Source organism: Cynocephalus volans, chromosome 18, assembly GCF_027409185.1.
Source record: "Cynocephalus volans isolate mCynVol1 chromosome 18, mCynVol1.pri, whole genome shotgun sequence".
NCBI lineage: Eukaryota > Metazoa > Chordata > Mammalia > Dermoptera > Cynocephalidae > Cynocephalus > Cynocephalus volans.
The window spans coordinates 6,383,695-6,403,037 of NC_084477.1; the positions used below are offsets into that span (position 1 = coordinate 6,383,695).

A 19,343-nucleotide genomic window follows, 5' to 3' on the forward strand; every position below is an offset into this window, starting at 1 on the left:
AGTGTATAAAAATACAATTAATTTTTGTATATCAATCTTGTATCCTGCAACCTTGCTGAATTTGTTTATTAGTTCTAATCATTTTTTGGTGGATTCCTTAGGATTTTCTATATATGAGGGTATTTCAAAAAGTTCATGGAAACATTTACATTATCTTTTAATTTTATTTTTGCATAACTTTTGAATTATCCTCACACAAGACTATGTCATTTGTGAATAAATAGTTTTTACTTCTTCCTTTCCAATCTGGAGGCCGTTTATTTTTTAATTGCTCTAGCTAAAACCTCTAGTACAAATGCTGAATAGAAATGGTGAGAGCAAATATTCTTGTTTTGTTCCTAATGTTAGAGGAAAAGCATTCAGTCTTCCACCATAAAGTACTCATATGATATTGTGGGTTTTTCATAGATTCTCTTTATTATTAGGTTGAGAAAGTTCCTTTCTATTCCTAGTTTTTTGAGTGTTTTCATTATAAAGTGATGTTGGTTTTTGTCAAATGTTTATTTTACATTAATTGATTTTTGAATGTTAAATTAGCATTGTATTCCTGGCATAAATCCCTCTTGGTCATAGTGTATAATCCTTTTTAATGTTAGATTCAATTTGCTGGTATTTTGCTGAGGATTTTTACATGTATATCCATAAGAGATATTGGTCTGTAGTTTTCTTCTTTTGTGATATTTTGTCTAGTTTTTAGTATTAGGGTAATACTGGCCTCATGCAGAGTTCAACATGATCCCTCTTGCTCTATTTTATGGGAGAATTTGTGAAGGATTTGTATTAAATCTTTAAATATTTGGTAGAATTCACCCATGAAGCTATCTGGGCCTGGACTTTCTTTGTGGTAGTTTTTTTTGTTTTTTTGTTTGTTTGTTTTTTATAACTATTACTAATTAAATTTCTTTACTTGTTATATTCAAATAATCTGTTCAGATCATCTATTTCTTCTTGAGTCAGTTTCAGTACTTGTGTCTTTCCAGGAATTTGTTCATATAAATTACCTAATTTTTTGGCATACAGTTATTCAAAGCAAAAATTGGAGAAACTTCCTATGGGCACCAGCACTTGAGCTCTGTGGTTGAGCTAAACTGCTCCTTATAAATCTTTTCCTTTCTGTAATGTTGGTCGTAATGCCCCCTCTTTTATTAATGATTTGAGTAATTTGAATCTTCTCTCTTTTTTTGTCAGTCAAGGTAAATTTGTCAATTTCGTTGATCTTTTCAAAGAACCAATTTTAGGTTTTACTGATTTTCTCTATTTTTTAATTATCTATTTCATAAATTTCTGCTCTAATTCTTATTATTCCCTTCCTTCTGTTTACTGTAGGCTAAATTTTCCTTTATGTTTTCTAGGGTCTTCAGGTGGAAATTTAGGTTATTGGTTTGAGATCTTTTCTTTTTTTAATACAGGAATTTGCAACTATAAATTTCCCTTTATGTACTTCTTTAGCTACTTCTTGTAAGTTTGGGTATGTTGTGACTTTCTTTTCATTTATCTCAAAGTATTTTCTGTCGTAACTTGTGATTTCTTTGACCCATTGGTTATTTAGAAGTGTTTTAATTTTAACATACACTTGAATTTCTCAAAAATTTTTTAATTGATTTCTAATTTCATTTTTTGATGGTCAAAGAAAATACTTTGTAGGATTTCAATCCTTTTAAATTTACTGAGGTTTTTTTTTTATAGTCTAACATATGGTCTGTCCTGGGGAATGTTCCATGTACACTTGTGAAGAATGTATATTCTGCTGTTGTTAGGTGGAGGTTCTATAGATGTCTGTTAGTTCTGTTTAGTTTATAGTATTGCTCAGGTTTCTTTTTTCATCTTCTGCTAGTTGTTCTACGCATTACTGAAAGTGTGGGGTATTCAAGTCTTCAACTATTATTGTTCAGTTGTCTATTTTCCCTTCATTCTATCATTTTTTTCCTTATGTATTTTGGGTCTCTGTTGTTAGATAACATATATAATTATGCCTTTTGTGGGCAGACCATCTTTTGTATTTATTTATATTTTATTTTAACATTTACTTGTACATTTTTGTGGGATACAGTAGGTTGTTTCAGTGCATGCATATACTGCACAATGATTAACTTAGTGTAGATAGCATAATTTTGTACCCATTGGTCCACCACTTCTCACTCAACCCCTCTCCCATCCTGGCCTCCGGTAACCATTATTCTACTCTCTACTTATATGAGGCCATGTGGTACTTGTCTTTCTGTGCCTGACTTCTTCACTTAACATGATGGTTTCCAGTTCCATCCATGTTGCTGCAAATGATAGAATATCATTTCTTTTTATAGCTGAATAGTATTCCATTATGTATATATACCACAGTTTGTTTGGGTTTTTTAATCCAAATTCATTGATGGGCACTTAGGTTGATTCCATCTCTTGGCTATTGTGAATAGCATTGTGATGAACATGGGAGTACAAGTGTCTTCTTGATATCTTGATTTAATTTCCTTTGGGTATATACCAGTAGTAGGATAGCTGGTTGTAAGGCGGATCTACTTTTAGTTCTCTGAGGAACTTTCATACTGTTTTCAACAATAACTGTACCAATTTACATTCCTACGAACAATGTAGGAGGGTTCCCTTTTCTCTGCTTTCTCATCAGCATTTGTTATTTTCTGTCTTGTTAGTAATAGCCATTCCAACAGGGGTGAGATGATATCTCATTGTAGTTTTAATTTGCATTTCCCTGATAATTAGTGATTTTGAGCATTTTCTCATGTGCCTGTTGGCCATTTGCATGTCTGCTTTTGAGAAGTATCTGTTCAGGTCCTTTGCTCATTTTTAATTGGGTTATTTATTTTTTTGTTGTTGAGTTGTGTAAGTTCCTTATATATTCTGGATATTAGCCTCTTGTCTGATGTGTAGTTTGCCAATACTTTCCCCCATACTGTATGTTGTCTCTTCACTTTGTTGATAGTGTCCCTTGCTGTGCAGAAGCTTTTAGTTTGATGTAGTCCAATTTGAATATTTTTGTTTTAGTTGCCCATGCCTTTGTAGTCTTGCTCAGAAACATGGTGCTTACTTCCATCGTGTGTAGTGTTTCTCCTATGTTTTCTTCCAGTATTTTCAAAGCTTCAGGTCTTAAATTTAAGTCTTTAATCCATTTTGAGTTGATTTTTGTATATGATGAGAGATAGGGGTCTAGTTTCAATCTTCTTCATGTGGATATCCAGTTTTCCCAGCACCATTTATTGAAGAGGCTGTCCTTTCCCCATTTATATTCTTGGTATGTTTATTGAAAATCAGTTTGCTGTAAGTGTGTGGTTTTATTTCTAGGCTCTCTATTCTCTTCCATTGGTCAATTTGTCTAGTTTTATGCCAGTACCATGCTGTGTTGGTTACAGTAGCTTTACAGTATATTTTGAAGTCAGGAAGTGTGATGTCTCCAGCTGTTCTTTTTGTTCAAAATTGCTTTTGCTATATACAGTGTCTTTTGTGGTTCTATCCAAATTTTTAGATTGTTTTTTTTTTCTATTTCTGTGAAGAATGTCATTGGTATTTTGATAGGGATCGCCTTGAATGTGTAGAAAGAGCCTAGCTGCTGGCGGGAGTTTAAAAGACAAGAAAACCAGGGAAGGTTTGGAATGTTTTAGAGACTGGTTAAATGGTGCTGACCAGAATGCTGATAGAAATATGTACAGTAAAGGCCATTCTGAGAAGTCTTCAGATGTAAATGAGAAGGGACTTATTGGAAACTGGGGCAAAAATCACCCTTCCTATGAACTGGCAAGGAATTTGGCTGCATTCTGTTCATGCCCCAAAATTTTATGGAATGTGAGCCCTAAAGGTGCTGACCCAGGGTATTCTGCAGAAGAAATTTCTAAGCAGCAATGCATTCAGGAAGCTGCATGGCTACTTGTAATAGCTTACACTGAGTATGGCAGCAAGGGCATGACAAAAAGCCAGAATTTATCATTTAAAGGGAAGCAGAGCATAAAGATTTGAAAAATTTGCAGGCTGGCCACATGGTAGAAGCAGCAGAGAGCATTTTATGGAGAAAAATTCAATGGTGTAGCCCAACGACCATTTGCTAAGGAGATTAGTACAGAAGAAAGGGATTGTCAAGAGGGGAAAAAAAAAAAACAACTTGAAGACGTTTCAGAGATTTTTGAGGCCCCAGACCTAGGGAGATAGAATGGTCTTGGGGACCAGGACTGAGGCACTCTTCACATGCTCACTACCCAGCCCGTAAAGCACCTTGCAAAGCTGCTTCCCGCACTAGCACCCCAGTGTCTCCAGCTACTACAGCCATGGCTAAATTGGCCCCCAGGTGTGGCTGGACTCACAGCTTTGGAAGACACAAGCGAGAAGCCTTGATGGTGTTCACGTGGTGTTAAGTTTGTAGGCTCACTGAATGCCAGAGTTGTGGAGGGTTGAGGGCCTCCATCCCAACTTCAAAGAATGTATGGAAAAGCCTAGGGATTAATAGCCACCACCACCACTTAGACTCTGCACTGGAACTAATTTGTTGTCCTTTGGCTAAGTTCAAAATTTTAGAACTTTCTGTAGAGACCAGCACTTGAATTCTGTGGTTGAGCTAGATTGCTGTTTTGCTGCTGTTTTTCTGGGGAAAGCTTTTTGTGTGGATCATATTTTCATTGTTGGCATTTTAATTACTTTCAGATCTTGTGAGGTCAGATACACCTGGGCAGGGACTGAATCACTCCAGCTAACTGCACCTCCTGCAGTTCTGTCACCCTGACCAGTCTCCACTGAATGGGCCTGTGCCTATCGGAAGGCAGACCAGCTGACCATGCTGCACCCCAATATTCTTCTAGGCCAGCCTCACCTCCTGCACTACAAATGCTTCCTGTAGGGCAGGCTGTGCATGGGTCCCTTGCAGTGACTCACCAGTCTCTAGGTGGCTCTATAGATGTGGCTGGAAAGATTGAGGTGTTGGATGTAAGTTCCAGTTCTTTCTATCTTCACAGTGGATGCCCATTTAAAACCATTTCTTTGTTCTGGGTGTGGGTGTTTATTTCTCACTCTCTCAGGACTAAGCTGGGGAGAGGATCTGTGGCAATTATCTCTACTCACCTTCACGATCAGGCACGTTCTGATCCTGAAGGTATAGCTTCTGGGAGTGGGCCCATTATATGTTCACCAGTTTGTTTTCTTTTATCTTGGGTCACTCAGGATTACAAAACTCCCTCAACTTCCAGAGCTAGGTTGTTAATGAGACAGCCCCTTAGGTGGGAGCTATGGAAGTTGTGGCACTTGATGCATGGCCAAACTTCTTTCAGAAAGACTGGAGGGGCATGGATTTATTTCTGGGGCTAGCTGAGGAGGAGGTCTTGTGAAGTGCTGAGCTCTGCCTTCAGCTACCAAGGGGCTATTGATTGTTTGCCCTGTTAACTCCCTGATGCAAGTTCATTAAAGATCAGGCCAGCAACTATCCTTGGGAGTGTGTGTCATAAGCCCCTTCTAGAGAGAAAGTGAAAGATGTATATTTCTGCCCTTTTTCTGCATTTCTCCAAGGGGGTGTATCCCCTGAAAGTGTTTGGATACTCATTTAAAACCATCTCTTTGTTCTGGGATCAAGGGAGGCTCACATATGACTAATCCCATCAGTTCCCAGAACTATTAGGTTTAGGATGGAGTCTTTTTTTGCTTTAAGGGCCCACATGGTTTTATGAACAAATTCTTCTAAGCCCATAGGCATAAAATAATCTCTAAATATTTAATCTATTTCATATATTTAAGAATGTGGAAATATTGCCAATTTATTACACAATGCCTAGCATAACCTAAATATCAAAAAATTGGGCAGAGTATAAAATAGATTATTTTCTCTTTTAATAAGGGTGCAATATTACTATGTTAAAATCAACACTATTTTAAAGAAATTCTACAAATTTATTATGTATGTAAAGATGTTTCAATGTCAATGTAATGAAATGAATATGATTTACCATAGTAATAAAGGAGGAAAACTACATAATTGCAACAGTTGATTTGAAAGGGTTTTCAAATCAGGCTTGATTTTAAAGAGTTGGGTTAGGATAAATGTGGATTAGGATAAAACTTCTTTAACTTAAAACAAATATACATGTCACTGACTAAATAGTAAAAAACAAGAAAATGGTGAAACATTTGAATTATTTTTATTAATGTCATGACTAAGAATCATGCCCATTTTTACTTCTGTTTTTAAATATTGTGCTTATAATCCTAGCCAATATGATCTGACAAAAGAAGGAAGGGCAATGTGAAGTTAAAAGATGACAAGGAGAGGAGAAGGGAAGGAGAGAGAAATATGAAGAAGAGAAGATGGAGGAGGAAGAAGGAAGGAGAAGAAAGAAGTCGATCTAGGTTTAGTGAGGGCAAAGGGAAATACTGAATGGGTAAATGGCAAAACATGCAAATTTGAAATAAATAGGGCCGGCCTGTGGCTCACTAGGGAGAGTGCAGTGCTGATGACACCAAGGCCACGGGTTCGGATCCTAAATAGGGATGGCCGGTTAGCTCACTGGCTGAGCGTGGTGCTGACAACACCAAGCCAAGGGTTGAGATCCCCTTATCGGTCATCTTTAAAAAAAAAAAAAGAAATATAAATTGTTTAAAAATATTTTGGAGGGAGATTTCTACAGTATATATATTTTAAATATATAATTTATGATTTAACATTCTCACTTCTAAGAATTCTTTGTATGGAAATAACCAGCATGAGGATGTACAGTACTTATATATGTATGTTTATTTAAGAATAGTGTGCAGGCACACTAAAAAGAAGTAGAGTAAGTTTAAAGCTTATCAGCTGGAGAACCCATTCTGTTTAAACAAATAAAGATTTTGCATTGTTTTGCACTGCTATAAGTAGTTATTCTACTTACAAATATGTGTTTCATGAAGAAATGCATTTTCAAGTCATTCCTTTTTAAGCCATGTTCTTTAAGAATTTTGCAAAGTCCTTTTTATTCAGTTATGTTAGGTAGAGCTAGATTAGTAATAATAATAGTGAGTTAATTATCACCACATTGATGGGTAAAGATCAGTCTCATAGACAAACATAATGAAGTGACACAATTTTCCAGGAGAGTCTTATTAACTATATAGTTCAAACCTTATATTTCAATATTCCTAGAATTATTAAACCTTTGAACGTTAAATAAGCTTTTTTTCATTTTTAAGCAAACAGAATGATTCATAAATTCAGCTCTATGGTGACTGGATACAGCATGAGTACAGAATCAACTTAGTTTTTTTGGCAACACATATGCCAACAGCTTTTCGTAATTCATTCAAGAAGTATTCATTGACCATCTACTTCATATCAGGCCAGTGTTACTAACTAGGGGAATAGTCAAAGTCCCTACCTTAACTGAGCTTACATTCTATTATGGGAAATGGATAATTAACAAGTATAAGTTAAAAATATTACATTATATTGTTTCAAGAACTATGATGATAATACAGGAAAGAATGCATTTAGATAGCATCTTAGAGGTAATGGCATTCAGTTGAGATATAAAAGTTATGGATGAACTAGTAATGTAGAAAAATGGGGAAAGACCAATTCAGGTGTTTACAAACTGCATACTTTTACCTTGCCTAATTGCTCTAGCTAGCACATCCAGTACCATGTTGAATAAGAGAGGAGAGGGTGGGCATCTTTGTCTTGTTCCAGTTTTTAGAAGGAGAGCTTTCAGCCTTTCGCCATGCAGTATGATATTAGTTGTCAGTTTGTCATATACAGCCATTACTGCTCTGAAGCATGTTCCTTCTATGCCTAATTTGTTTAGAGTTTTTACATGAAGAGATGTTGAATTTTATCAAATGCTTTTTCTGTGCTAAATTAGATGATCATATGGTTTTTGTCTTTTGGTTGGATGATGTGATGTGTTACATTTATTGATTTGTATATGTAGAACCAACCTTGCATCCCTAGGATAAATCCCACTTGGTCATGGTGAAAGATATTTTTATCAGCACCACACCCTAACCACCCAAGCTAACTGGCCAGCCACTGGTACACGGAATGGGAATGATCTTTTTAATACAGTGCTGGATGTGGTTTGCTAGTATTTTGTTGAGAATTTTTATATAAATGTTCATCAGGGATATTGGCTTATAATTTTTTTGTTGCTGTTGTGTCTTTGGTTTTGGTACCAAGGCAATGCTGGCCTTGTAGAATGAGTTTGGAAGAGTTCTGTCCTCTTCAATTTTTTGAACGAGTTTGAGAAGAATTGGTACTAATTCTTTTTTAAATTTTGGTATAATTTATTAGTGAAGTTATCTAGTGCTGGGTTTTTCTTTAATGGGAGACTTTTTATTACTAATTCAGTCTTTTTACTCATAATTGGTCTGTTTCAGCTTTCTACTTCTTGGTTCAATCTTGGTAGATTGTATGTATCCAGGAATTTATGCATTTCCTCTAGGGTTTCTAATTTGTTGGCATATAGTTGTTCAGAATAATCTCTAATGATCCCTTGTATTTTTGTAGTTTAAGCTGTGATGTCTCCTTTTTCATTTCTGATTTTATTTGATTCTTTTCTCTTTTTTTCTTGGTTAGAATAGCTAGTGGCTTGTCAATTTTATCTTTTCCAAAAACTAACATTTTTATTATCAATCATTTGTATTGTTTTTCTGTTCTCAATTTTGCTTATTTCTGCTCTGATCTTTATTATTTCTTCCCTTCTGCTAATTTGGGGTTTTGTGTGTTCTTGTTTTTCTAATTTCTTAAGATGTTAGGTTATTTATTTGAAATCACTTCACTTCTTTTATGTGGGTGTTTATTGTTACAAAGTTTCTTCTTAGTACTGTTTTGGCTGTATCCCAAAGGTTTTGGCATGTCTTGTTTCTGTTTTCATTTGTTTCATGAAGTTTTAAAATTTCCTTCTGAATGTCTTCTTTGATCCACTGGTCAATAACATTGGTTAGCTCCATGTATTTGTACAGTTTTGAGTGTTTCTCTTGCTGTTGATTTCTACTTTTATTCCAATGTGGTCAAAGAATATAGTTGATATGATATCAGTTTTTAAAAATTTTGTTGAGACTTGTTTTGTACCCTAACATATGGTTAATCCTGGAGAATGTTCCATGTCCTGATGAAAAGAATGTGTAGTCGGCAAATGTTGGATGAAACGTTCTGTAAATGTCTGTAATGTTCATTCAGTCTATAGCACAGTTTAAATCCAATGTTTCTTTGTTGATTTTCTGTCCAGATGATCTGCTCAGTTCTGAGAGTCAGGTGTTGAATCCCCCAACTATTATTGTATTGGGGTATATTTCTCCCTTTAGATCTAATAATATTTGTTTTATATATCTGGTTGCTCCAGGGTTGGGTGCATATATATGTATAATTGTTATGTCCTCTGGCTGAATTTTCCCCTTTAACATTACATAATGACCGTCTTTGTCTCTTTTTATAGTTTTTCACTTAAAGTTGACCTTCTCTGATATATAAGTATAGTTACTTCTCCTCACTTTTGGTTTATGTTTGCATGGAATATATTTTTCCATTCCTTCACTTTCAGTCTATCTGTGTCTTTAAAGGTGAAGTGAGTTTCTTGAAGGAAGAATAGTTGGATCTTGTGGGGTTTTTTGTTTCTTTGTTTGTTTGTTTTAGATATTCTGCCAGTCTGTATCTTTTAATTGGGGGATTTAGTCCATGTACACGCACAATTATTATTGATAGGTGAGACTGACTCCTGCCATTTTGTTGAGAGTTTTCTGTTGTTTTGTATATCTTTTGTTCCTCTCTTCCTCTCACCATTTATCATTGCAATTTGGTGTTTTTCTGTGGTGATAAGGTTTGATCCCTTTTTCCTTCCCATTTGTGTACCTGCATTATCAGTGAATTTTATCCTTTCTTGTGTTTTCTTGGTGGTGGTTATCTTCCTTTCTCTTCCCAAAGTAAGACTCCTTTGCATATTTCTTGTAGATCTGGTCTAGTGGTGATAAATTCCCTCAGTTTTTGATTGCCTGTGAGAGTCTTTATTTCTTCTTCATTTCTGAAGGATAGCTTTGCTGGGTATAGTATTATTGGCTGGCAATTTTTTTCTTTCAGCACTTTGAGTATGTCATTCCATTGCTCCTGGACTGTAAGGTTTCTGCTGAGAAATTGGCTGTTTGTCTAAAGGGGATTCCCTTATATGTGATCTGAAGCTTTTCTCTTGCCGTTACTAGGATTCTCTATCTTTGACTTTTGGTATTCTGACTGTAATATGCCTTGGAGAGGACATTTTGGGTTGAATCTATTTGGGGACCTTTGAGCGTCCTGGATCTGTATGTTCATGTCTCTCCCAAGACTTGGAAAGTTTTCAGCTATTATTTCATTAAATAGGTTTTCAATGCCTTTTTCCTTCTCTTCTTCAGGAATGCCCATAATTCAAATATTTGTTCACTTAACCATGTCACGTAGTTCCTGTAGGCATTCTTCACTTTTTATAAAATTCTTATTTCTTTTTCTCTCTGATTGAATAATTTCATATGGCCCATCTTTGATTTCAGAGATTCTTTCTTCTGCTTGCTCTAGTCTGCTGTTGAAACTCTCTATTATATTTTTATTTCATTCATTGAATTATTCAGCTGCAGGACTTCTGTTTTGTTCTTTTTAATAATATCTATCTCTTTGTTAAATACCTAGTTCATATCATGAATTGTTTTCCTTATTTCATTCAGTCATCTATCTAGATTCTCTTAAATCTCATTGAGTTTTCTTAAAATCATTATTTTGAATTACTTTTCTGGCAGTTTATTGATTTCCTTTTTCTTTGGGGTCTATCACTGGAGTGTAATAGTGTTCCTTTGTTGGTGTCATATTTCCTTGCTTTGTCATGTTCCTTGTGTCCCTGCATTGATATCTGTGCATCAGGTGAAACAATTGCCTCTTCCAAACTTTACAGAGTGGCATTCATAGACAGAGTTTTTAACCCATAGTTTGGTCTCAGTGTGGTGGTTAAAAAGGGTATGGTGATTCTGTCTCCATCTAGACGCCATGGTTTATTCTCTGAATAGGTTCTTCAGCTGTGATCAACATTGCCACTAACTGTGGGTGTCTCTGTGTCCTGTGCTGTATAGGTTCACGGCAGTGACAGTGGTGTAAGTTGTTAAGGTCGTTGGTGGCAAGGTCTTTTGTGGTCCTCCTGTTCCGATTTTTCCCACAATGGGGCAGCTTTTTCAAGGAGATTTCTCTTGATGTTGGGTCTGACCCAACCAACAAGTAGCTTCAATGATGCTGGGTTCCAGGTACAGGTGCTCAGAACAGCTGTGCAACTGGGAATCTGGTTTTAGTGTCTCACAAACCTATTATGACACCTTGATCTTGAGGTGCAGCTTTGCCCTTTTCAACAGGGTTGGTTGTTGATTGCTCATAGAGCCATGATCTGTGGCTCTGAGGCCCCCTAAGAGCTGGGGCACTATAGGCTGGGTAATAGCTCTAACTCTGGCCGTGGGGACCTGAGCACAGCACTGGCCCAACTCTGGGGGAGAAGGACTGCTCTGGATGTTTGTGCCTGGAGAGCAGAATAGGGTTGCAGTTTTGGAACCAGAGCAACTGGGGTTCAACTGTCACTTGGTTCCAGGGGCTGAGGCACTTTGTAGTAGTGCCTCTAGCTACTGGAATAGTGGGACTCAGCAATATGTCAGTCTCTGTGAAGCCAGGTACAGCAGCAGCAAGAACCCAGAATGGTGAGGTGCAGTAGTTACTTGGGCCTTGGGGAGCAGAGAGCAGCATGGTGCTAGCTTTACTCCCTGGGGAAGGGGTACCTAAGCTGCTTAATCTCTAGGAGAATAGTCCAGCTCCAGGCAAGCAGAGTACCAGAGTTGTTCTGCCCCTAAGGCATGGTGTCTCAGCTCAACCACTGCTCTGTCTCCCCAGGACCTAAAGTAATATATTACCTCACCCCTGGGAGGCACAACTGCTCAGCTTGGCCAAGCAACTTCTTAGTCAGCATTTCCCCGGGTGGTGATGTGCCCTTCCCACTCAGTAACAGGGGTTGGTTCATAGCCATGATTAGGAGAGATAGTTAAAGATTCCCCTATAGGGAGTGTGCAGCTTTTCAAATTTAGTTTCTTGGACCACAGAACTTAGAAAAGCTGAGTTTGAAGTGTAAGAAGAATGGTTTCTCTTTGACCATATTGCCCCTCTCCTAAGCCACACAGTGCCACACATAGAGTATTCCTGTGGACCTAAGGTTTCTACTGTGGGAAAGAGACATGGAGGCAGATATTCAGCATCCCCACCATTTGGGGACACTTCACAGGAGGCTCACTCCAGTCTCGCCCCATGGGAAACATTGGGATTACCAGCAGGACTAGACCACCTGGGGTCAATTAGAAACAAAGTACAAGGGTGGAGCTCTCACAGTGACCAGTACATGGATCTTGGCAGTGGTTTCACTTTCTGGCTAATGGGGTCACATGAGAGACTAGCCAACAGCATCACTCTGCAAGAAACATGATCCACAGGTCTATCAGGTAAGAGTTTCTAGCCAGCTTTCTTATGTAGCATTGGTGTTCTCCTTAAGCCTTCCCTAGGCTAGAAAGTAAGTGCAAGTCAATGTTTACATGTGGAGGGAGCATCAAGTTCCACCCAACCCCAGCATTTGAGCAATGACTTTGCCACAACTCAGTGCTCTGCTAAAGGCTACCCTATACCAGGAGACAAGCCCAAGTCCACACATATCTTTGGAACATGGCCTCTGGCCCTGCCCACCCCATGTAACCAAGCAGTGACCCCAGAGATCTTGCCCAGCCTCAGAGCCCAACATGCAGCCCTGCCCAACTACAGATTCAGGACAATAGTACTGCCCAGGCAGGCAAGACAACCTGCAACCCTGACCAATAAGAGGTGATTGCAGAGCCCAGCCAGCAGCTCTGCCTGACCATAGATTCCAATCAGTGATCTCACTAGACTGACTACAGACCATAGCCAGCAATACCATTTGACCTCAGAGCACAGAAAGTGGTCCAGCCCAACTAGAGAACCTGACTCCAAGTTCTGCCGGTCTTGGGTTGCTACCAGCTGACCCACCCAGAATCCCAGGCTAAACTATATAGTGAAGAGCTAACCAAATAGCACCTGTAAATCTACTAGAGATGACCATCTCCTCAAATGTACAGGCACCAACACAAGGACACAAGATTATGAAAACTCAAAAAAAAAAAAATGACAGGAATAATTCTCTTAAAGAAGTCCAGGGAACTCCAAGAAAATATGAATATAAAATTAATTGAAATTTTGAAAGCAATTGATTAAAAAACTCAACAAATAGAAACAATAAAAAAATAGAAATACTAGAAATAAAACAGTAACTGAACTAGAAGTTCAATAAAAGGCTTCAACAGCAGACTTGATCAAGCAAAAGAAAGCATTAGTGAGCTCAAAAATAGGACACTAGAAATTATCCACTCAGAGGAATGAAAAGAAATTAAGAATAAAAAGGCCTACGGGAATTATGGTACACATATGAGCAAACTAACCTTCACATAATAGGAGGTGCAGAAGAAGAAGATGGAGAAAAGGGTCCAGAAAGCATATTTAAGCAAATAATGGCTGAAAATTTCCCAAATCTGGGGAAACCATGACAACATCCAAGTATAACAAGCTCAGAGGACTCAAAACAAATCATAATCAAAATCTAGACAAATCATAATCCAGTTATTCAAAATCAAAGCCAAAGAATGTTGAAAGCAGCAAGAGAGAAGAAACATCACATTTAACAGAGCCCTAATACAGTTATCAGCAGATTTCTCATAAGAAACCCTGCAGGCCAGGAGACCTGGGATGATATGTTAAACTTGTTGAAGGAAAAAACTACCAAGCAAGAATAGTTTACCTATCATAGCTGTTTTTCAGAAATAAGGAAGAAATGAACTTTCTCAGACAAATAGAAGCTAAGGTAGTTCATCACCACTAGGTCTGCATTGCAGAAATTGCTAAATGGAGTCCTTTAAGCTGAAATAAATGGGCACTGATTAATTGTTTTAATATGAAGGTTAAAAACTCAATGATATAAGTAATACATAGTCCTATTCAGAATTACCTAATAATTTAAGGGTGGTGTGTAAAGCAATTTTATCCCTCCTATAGGGTTAAAAGACAAAGCTATTTAAAAGAACTGTAGCTACAATAAATTGTTAAGTGATACAAACTTTTTAAAAATTTAAATTTTGACCTCAAATTTTTAAAATGTGGGGAGAGGGGAGTGAAAGTATATTTTTTATTGTGATTAAAGTTAAGTTCTTATCAGCTTAAGTAATCTTTTTTAAGAAGAATATGTTTTATGTAAGCCTCATGGTAACCACAAATCCAAAACCTATAGTAGTTGCATGAATTATAAAAAGGAAAGATTTCAAAGTATACTACCACGGAAAACCTTCAAACCACAGTGGAAGATAGCAAGAGAGAGAGAGAGAGAAAAGAAAGAACCTACAAAACAACCAGAAAACAAATTACAAAATGTCAATAGCACATCCCTACCTGTCAATAATTATTGTGAGTGTAAATGGATTAAATTCCCCAATCAAAAGACATAAAGTGGCTTAACAGAAGATCCAACTATACACTGCCTACAAGACACTCACTTTACTAGTAAGGAAACACATAAACTAAAAGTGAGGGGATAGTAAAAAGATATTCCATGCAAATGGAAACCAAAGAAAGCATGGGTAGCTATACCTACATCAAGCAAAGTAGACTTAAAGTCAGAGACTATGAAAAGAGACAAAGGTCATTACATAATGATAAAAGAATCAATTTACCAAGAAGATATAACAATTATAAATATATAGGCACACAACATCAAGTCTCCTAAATGTATAAAACATTATTAAATTATCTGAAGGAAGAGATAGACTACAATACGATAAAAATAGGAGACCTCAATATATCACTCTAAACAATTGGAAGATTATCTAGGCAGAAAATCAGTAATGAAACCTTGGACTTTAATTACTCTAGAAAAAATGGACCTAACAGACATATGCAGAACACTCCATCAAACAGCAGCAGAATACACATTTTTTCTTAATTGCACACAGAACATTCTCCAGGATGGATCATATGTTAAGCCACAAAACAAGTCTTAACAAATTTAAGATGATTAAAATTATATCAAGTGTCTTTACAGATCATAGTGTCCTGAAACTAGAAATCAATAACAGGAGAAATCTTAGAAAATACACAAATATGTGGAAATTAGACAATATACTCCTAAACAACCATTGGGTCACAGAAGAAATAAAAAGAGAAATTAAAAAATACCTTAAAACAAATGAAAATGGAAAACAGTATACCAAAACATATGGGATGCAGTAAAAGCAGCTCTATGAGGGAAATTTATAGCAATAAATGCCTGTATGAAAAAAGAATAAAGATCTCAACTAAACAACCTAATGCTATGCTTCTAGGAACTAGAAAAAAGAACAAAATAAGACTTCCAGTCAAAATGGCAGAATAAATGGTCCCCAGAGTCACTCTCTCCCACAAATCAACTAATTTACAACTATTAAAATGCAATGACAGCCAAGCTGCAGCTTCTAGAGCTCAGGGGAAGAGGAGGAGAGACCTACAGAGTGCATGAAGGCCAGAGAAGCCATGGTAAGAGAAAGAAGAAACTTCTCCAAACATTTCAAGCCCGAGCTGCTTCCAGGCTGGAGCTACTGAGCGTACAAAGCAGAAGCCCACAAAAACCACAGCTGTGCCCTTCAGATGAAGTTGCATGGACGTGGCAGGGGAGAAGAGGACCTTGGTGGCCCCCAGGCCAGCAAGACCACTAATAGGGTTCCCATGGGCCCCATAGGAGCAAGAAGCCACAACAACTGAAAAAGAGGAGCCACTCAGAGGCTGGTGAGTCATTGCAAGGGACTGGCATACAGCCCATCCCAAAGGAAGTGCTTGCAGCATGGGTGGTGGGGTAGATGGGCCCACTGGGAGAACAATGAGACACAGCAAGCCCCTCACAGTCACAATTGGGGCTAAGTTTCTAATACATAAAACTTGGGGGACACAATTCAAGCTTCAGGGAGTTTTGTGGGGACATAATTCAATCCCCTACATCCTGCCTCTGGCCCCCCAAAACTCATGTCCTTTTCACATGCAAATATATTCATTTGTCCCCAAAGTCTTAACTTGTTTCAACTCAAAGTTCTGAAGTCCAAAGTCCCTCTGTGAAATCAATATAAGTAATCTACTTCCAAGATACAATGGTGGGACAGACATAGGGTACATATTCCCATTCCAAAAGGGAGAAATAGGCCCAAGAAAAAGGTGTAATAGGTCCCAAACAAGTCTGAAACCCAGCAGGGCATGCACAGGATCTCAAAGCTGTGAATCAGGTAACTTGATTCCATGTTCAAGGTCCTCTGCATGCTGGTGTGGGAGTTGGGTCCCCAAGTCCTTGCACATCTCTGCTCTTATGGCTTTCCCAGTCTCAGTGTGCACTCAGCTCTCCCATGCTGGCATTCTTCTCTGGTAGCTCCACAGGTCTGGATTCTCTATGGTGGTCCCACTGTCATGGCTCCACTAGGCATGGCACTGTTGGGGTTAGTCTGCTGCAACTCAGACCCCACTCCTGGTACCAAAATCTGTATTAGTCTGGGTTCTCCAGAGAGGCAGAATCAATAGAATATGTTATAATTATATGAGAGGGACTTATTGGGGGAATTAGCTCATGCAATTATGAAGAAAAGTCCCATGATAGGCCGTCTATAAACTGGATGCCAGGAGCATAGCTCAGTCCAAGTCCAAAGGCCTCAACACCAGGGAAGCTGATGGTGTTCTTGGTGTAAATCCTGGAATCCAAAAGCTGAAGAGCCTCAAGCTCTGACATCCACGGACAGGAGAGAAGAGTGTATCCCAGCTCCAATGGATAGAGAGAGAGCTTCACCTTTTTCCTCTGTCTTTTGTTCTCTCCAGACCCCCAGTGGATTGGATGGTTCCTGCCCACATTGAGGGTGGGTCTTTCCCACCCCATTTTGGGGGGACATAATTCAATCCCCTACAACTCACAATAAAAAAAAATCAAAAGCTTGAAAATAAAATGATAAATATAGAAAATGAAAAAGAGTAGTAAGCTCTGGACAGGCCTTGGGTGTTGAGTCTTTCCTAGGCCTGTGGATAACAATTGTCCATTCAAACAAAATAGTCACAAATACCTAGTTTTAATATGACACATATATGAGATTATTTTATAGACAGTGGACAATGTAATAAAATAGTACTGGTGATGAAGAAATTGTAATTGGAACCAATGTTAGAGCCAGGTAATGTGAAACTTGCAGAAATTACACTGAGTTTCATGGTGTTGTGGTTTAGGGTATAATATGTTTGGTGATAACTCTACAAGGGCCCTAATACGGGGTTTTCTTGACCTAGCTGGACTTCATTCTGAGTAGGTAGAATGCCATCATCCCCAACCCAAGAATGTATTCATTGAAGAAATGGGAGACTCAAGAAGTGTTCACTGAACATCCTGTAGCCCAACGTCTCCTGGGTTGTTCTGCTGAGAAACTCTCCTTAGAAAGTTTTTATCATTTCTAAGATATATGTCAGAGTGTTTATCTTCACAAAGTACTCTGTGTGTTCACTTCAAAAGATAGACTCAGACCTATCAAATTTTAGACTACTGAGAAAAAGATATTAGAAAATTGTGGAAAACTTATACTCAGCCCTGTCAAATTTTAGATTGCCAAGGAAAAAACAAAAACAGAAACAAAAAAAAACCCTAGAAGATTTTAAAAGACAACCCCTTTAAATAACAACAAAAATTAGTCTGTTGTCTGACTTTCTTATTAGTGATTCTGAATACCAAAGGAATGAAGAAAATGCTCTCTCCCTAGCCTGCTATTCATCAGGTGTGTAAAATGAAGATATTTTCAAACATTTAGGGTCTCAAAAAACTGTTTGTTCAGACACTCTTTCACAGGAAGGTGTTGAAGAACATGCTTAAAAAAAATAAGGAATATCAAATCATGGGATCCAGTAAATGGTGACTTTGAGCTATAGAGTAAGAGAGAGAACCCCCAGGAAATAAATACTAGATTACTTCTGCATTTACCACATGGAAAATATTATGGAACACTATTTTAACTACCTACTGGAAAACTTAGAAAACTGAACAAATTTTTGAAATAATTATTAACTCCAGGAAAACACATATTACATATGTAATAATAATAAAAATATATACATAGTATGTATATGTACATGTAATATATGTAATATATGTATATATAAAAGAAAACTAGCTCAGTAGGAAACAATATTTACATAGTAATAACAATACAAACCCTCTATTGATTTAATCAAACGGCGTGATATGATTAACTTGAGAGAAGAGGAGAAGATGTATAGGCAGGCATGGCATATTTGAGATACATCTTCATCTTCCATATAAGAAGGTAATAGATAATGTATAAAAATTATATATTAAGAACATCTATTTGGTAATATGGAGACACATTGCAGAAGAAAGAACTGTAAGAGTCACAATTGTTTTCCTTTGGGATCATGAGAAGAAATGGGGAAGTGGTAGCATTATAGTATCATTTTATTTGTTTTACCCAGACTTATGTTGAAAATAATTTTAAAAAATTTAAAGATGATCAATGTTACCGCTGTAGAAAATGTATCAGAGGTGAGAGAGATCATTTTATTTTAATTTTTAAATTTTTCTCTTCTTAGGACCTGGCAAATCACAATACCAATGACAAATGACGTGCTAAAGGAGGTTCAGGGGAACCAAGTGGCCTTCCAAGATTGTTTAATTGCAGATGTTCTTTTTCTGCTGACTTTTCCTTTGCTGACCATGCCTGAGATTCCTGGTTTTTTGCCACTCTCTTCCCCAACTGGTAGTCAGTTAATGGCTGTCCAGTCTGCTTGTATCCCTTCTTCTGTTGTTGTTGTATCTGATACGGAGACCTTTCAGACAAATGATTCATTCTATACTTGGACCAGAGTCCGAGTGCCTCCCAACATTCTGAGCGATGATGAAAGACGGAGTGTGGCTGATGTGGACCTATCATGGGATGGAATCTTTTTTCTAATAAATGGTGTTCTTTATGTTAAAACTTCTCTTGAATTTAAAAGACTAGGAAGAGATGAAAATGTTTCTGATGCTGGAATTATTGGCATTACATCAAGACGATGGTGTTGGGACAAATATTTACTCAAGGTTAGTAAAAGATTATGTGTCTGTACCTTTTATTCAGTGATGTATCAGACTATACTATGCAGCTTTTTGCACAGTTATTTTATCTAAGGTTGTAAACAGTTTTATCTTTCTGACCAATTTCTTAGAGATCTCTTTACAGTAGAAATGCACCTCCAACCACAAAGAATAAAATTAATCTTGTATGTTATTAGGCAGAGTAGTTCACTC

At 37.4% G+C, this 19,343-nt stretch overlaps 1 protein-coding gene across 1 annotated transcript in view; it reads left to right on the forward strand.

Annotated features, from left to right (window-relative positions):
• The window catches only part of CATSPERE (catsper channel auxiliary subunit epsilon), a 192,540-nt gene that overhangs the window by 57,701 nt on the left and 115,496 nt on the right, over positions 1-19,343 (forward strand). The window contains exon 8 of the mRNA XM_063082895.1: positions 18,647-19,140. Coding sequence (XP_062938965.1) covers positions 18,647-19,140 — 494 coding nt within the window. The remainder of the gene's footprint in view (positions 1-18,646; positions 19,141-19,343) is intronic.